The 2779-nt window shown below is 43.0% G+C and overlaps 1 protein-coding gene across 1 annotated transcript; it reads left to right on the top strand.

The window, feature by feature from the left end:
* Nucleotides 1–213: 213 nt before the first annotated feature.
* On the top strand, nt 214–1919 carry LOC138372513 (uncharacterized). The gene has a single exon (XM_069337988.1). It carries the CDS (start codon nt 530–532, stop codon nt 1169–1171), a length of 642 nt encoding a protein of 213 aa, XP_069194089.1. The 5' UTR covers nt 214–529; the 3' UTR covers nt 1172–1919.
* Nucleotides 1920–2779: the final 860 nt, after the last annotated feature.

The raw sequence follows: 2779 nt of genomic DNA, 5'->3' as shown, positions 1-2779 counted from the left end.
CCCAACCCACGCCTGAAACAATCGAGCCGGGAAGTTGCAACGTGGCGCCAAAATCCCGGAACGAAAACACGCAAGCGTTATAAAGACTCGCGCTCATATATACAACCTCAAACGGCAGCAAACGGTTTTACGGGCTCACCATAGCCCGTGCTACTTTGGAACGTTTTGTTCCGAGTAGCTGAATCTAAAACAACAACAACAACAGGCAGCAATCAGTCAGTAGAGGCCAGGACGTCGTGTCGTAAACCCGTGACCTGTTTCAACACCACACCAACGAAACACTACATATACGCCCGCAACGGCAGCAGTCAGTCAGTAGAGACCAGAACATCGTCTCGTGAACACTGGTCTGTTGCAACACTAACGAACCACAACATTTTACGTTATACATATTGTGCATTTTACATTCTACGCCCCAAGTTGTTTTATGGGTGAACCGGTCAAATCTTTTCAAATAATTTAAAGTGCGAAAAAAAACACCCGCTCCCTCTTCCTTAAATATCTGTATTTGATTCAGATAAAAACGAAAATGACGAATTTGAAATATTTGATGCTGCACTTGGCCGCTGTGATTGTGTGCGGCCAGGAAGTTATACCTGACACGTCCAACATCTGTTTCCTTCCTCCAACTACGGGATTCTGCCGGGCTCACTTTACCTCCTTCTTCTACAACCCGGAGACACATGCTTGCGACTGCTTCGTGTACGGCGGATGTGAGGGGAACGAGAACAGATTCGACACTCTGGATGAGTGCATGAGAACTTGCAACGTCTTACCTAGTCTGCAGGAAAATACTGCCGAGTGTGACAGAGTCTTGGGACGCTTCAACCCACTGGCGAAAAAAGAGGTGTTGGACGCTATCAAGGACTCTGTAAGGCCGACGCAGATCCCACAGGATCCTACACATCCTTCATACCTACAGCCAGCGCAACAAATCCTTCAACCCGCGCCACAGATCCTTCAACCTGCACCACAGATCCTTCAACCAGCGCCACAGATTCTTCAACCAGCGCCACAGATCCTTCAACCAGCGCCACAGATCCTTCAACCAGCGCCACAGATCCTTCAACCAGCGCCACAGATCCTTCAACCAGCGCCACAGATCCTTCAACCAGCGCCACAGATCCTCCAACCCGCAGGAAAATCTGCAGGAAAATATTGTCGAGTGTGACAAAGTCTTTGAACTGGCGAACAAAGAGGTGTTGGACGCTATCAAGGACTCTGTAAGGCCGACGCAGATACCACAGTATCCCACAGACCCTTCATACATACAGCCAGCGCCACAGATCCTTCAACCAGCGCCACAGATCCTCCAACCAGCGCCACAAACCTTACAGTCGCTTCTACAACTAAAGAAAGCGCTACCAATTTAACAACGTGTGCCACTGACTCAGCAACCTTTACCGTAAGGCGAGCGGGTTCCAGCGGGCATGTGGGAAGACAGCTGGTTCAGGAGGATACGGAGCCTGGTATTGGATGACTCAGGTTCTAGGGTTGGTTCTCAACGTCGGTCAGCCGGCCTTCTTCACCCTGGATCTTGACGATGCTTTTCTCGTTCTACGAAGAACGTTTAATATATGATCTATGAAACAGTATTATCAGATCAAGTGGGGAATTTTTATATTATATATGTATATATATACTGTATATATATTAAGTTTTTGTATATTTTCATTTCAGAATGTATATTTTTTGATTTTCATATCAATTTTATCTGTTGTGTCTTAACAGCATTGATGTATTTAAATATTTATATAATATTATTGTGTAGCCTATCCAGTAAACACTCCCTCAATAATTAAACACATTTCCACCCTTTTCTTGGGGTTGGAACTGTAACTGTACATGAATTATGTATATAATTCTATGTACTGTTCATAAAATAAATTTTAATGTACATGAAAATAAAATTAATTTATAATTTGGAAAAAATGTTTTTTATTTGTTTGAATTAACGTTGTCGATAGTCCGTAGTTGTTCTATTGTCTAATGGTAAAGAATGGATTGAAAAATAAGGTTACCATTACAATAAACGTATACATTACAATTATATTATTAGGAGAACGCGAGTCTCTCAGTGTAGGACAAACTCATTGTGAGTTGAGCAGACCACACACTAGAACGTGAAGGGACGACGACGTTTCGGTCCGGCCTTGCTACCATTCTCAAGTCGATTGTATATTGTGAGGCTAGCGTTCTCCTTAATAGGTGACTGGTTTGATGAAAACTATCAATGTTCTCTTCCCATTGAGTGCTTTCAGGTATCAAAAGCACTCGCAAAGAGAAAGCACTCTAACCATTGCTATCTTAGCGAAGTATCCAAAATTTGCTTACTGTAGGGATGCATGCACACGACTGTAAAGCTGCCGCCCAGTTGGGTGGCAGCAAGACACCCGCAAACCCTGTGGGTGTGTGACTCACCATAGATGTATAGTGACTTGTGAGCCTCTTGTTGAATCATTTGTGATACAAAAGATTATTGATGTGTGTATTTGTGTAGGTGAATGATGTGTGTATTTGTGTAGGTGATTGATATGCGTGATTATAATTGTATCAAAATGACCAGCAGTTTGATACATAAGACATACGTACATAGATGTACGTATGTACTTGTATATACTCATATATGTATGAGTATGTACATGTATATACAACATTGATAATTGTGTAACTAGCGTTAAAAATTGTTATTTGCTTAGCTAAACGAACTAGAGGGTTCAGTTCCTGAACCGGTTAGAGGTATTCCTTCACACCATCGCCCACGGGATGCGTATGGGGG

Source organism: Procambarus clarkii, chromosome 39, assembly GCF_040958095.1.
Source record: "Procambarus clarkii isolate CNS0578487 chromosome 39, FALCON_Pclarkii_2.0, whole genome shotgun sequence".
Taxonomy (NCBI): Eukaryota; Metazoa; Arthropoda; class Malacostraca; order Decapoda; family Cambaridae; genus Procambarus; species Procambarus clarkii.
Note: the sequence above shows the minus strand (reverse complement) of the source record. Positions and strands in the feature narration are given on the sequence as shown.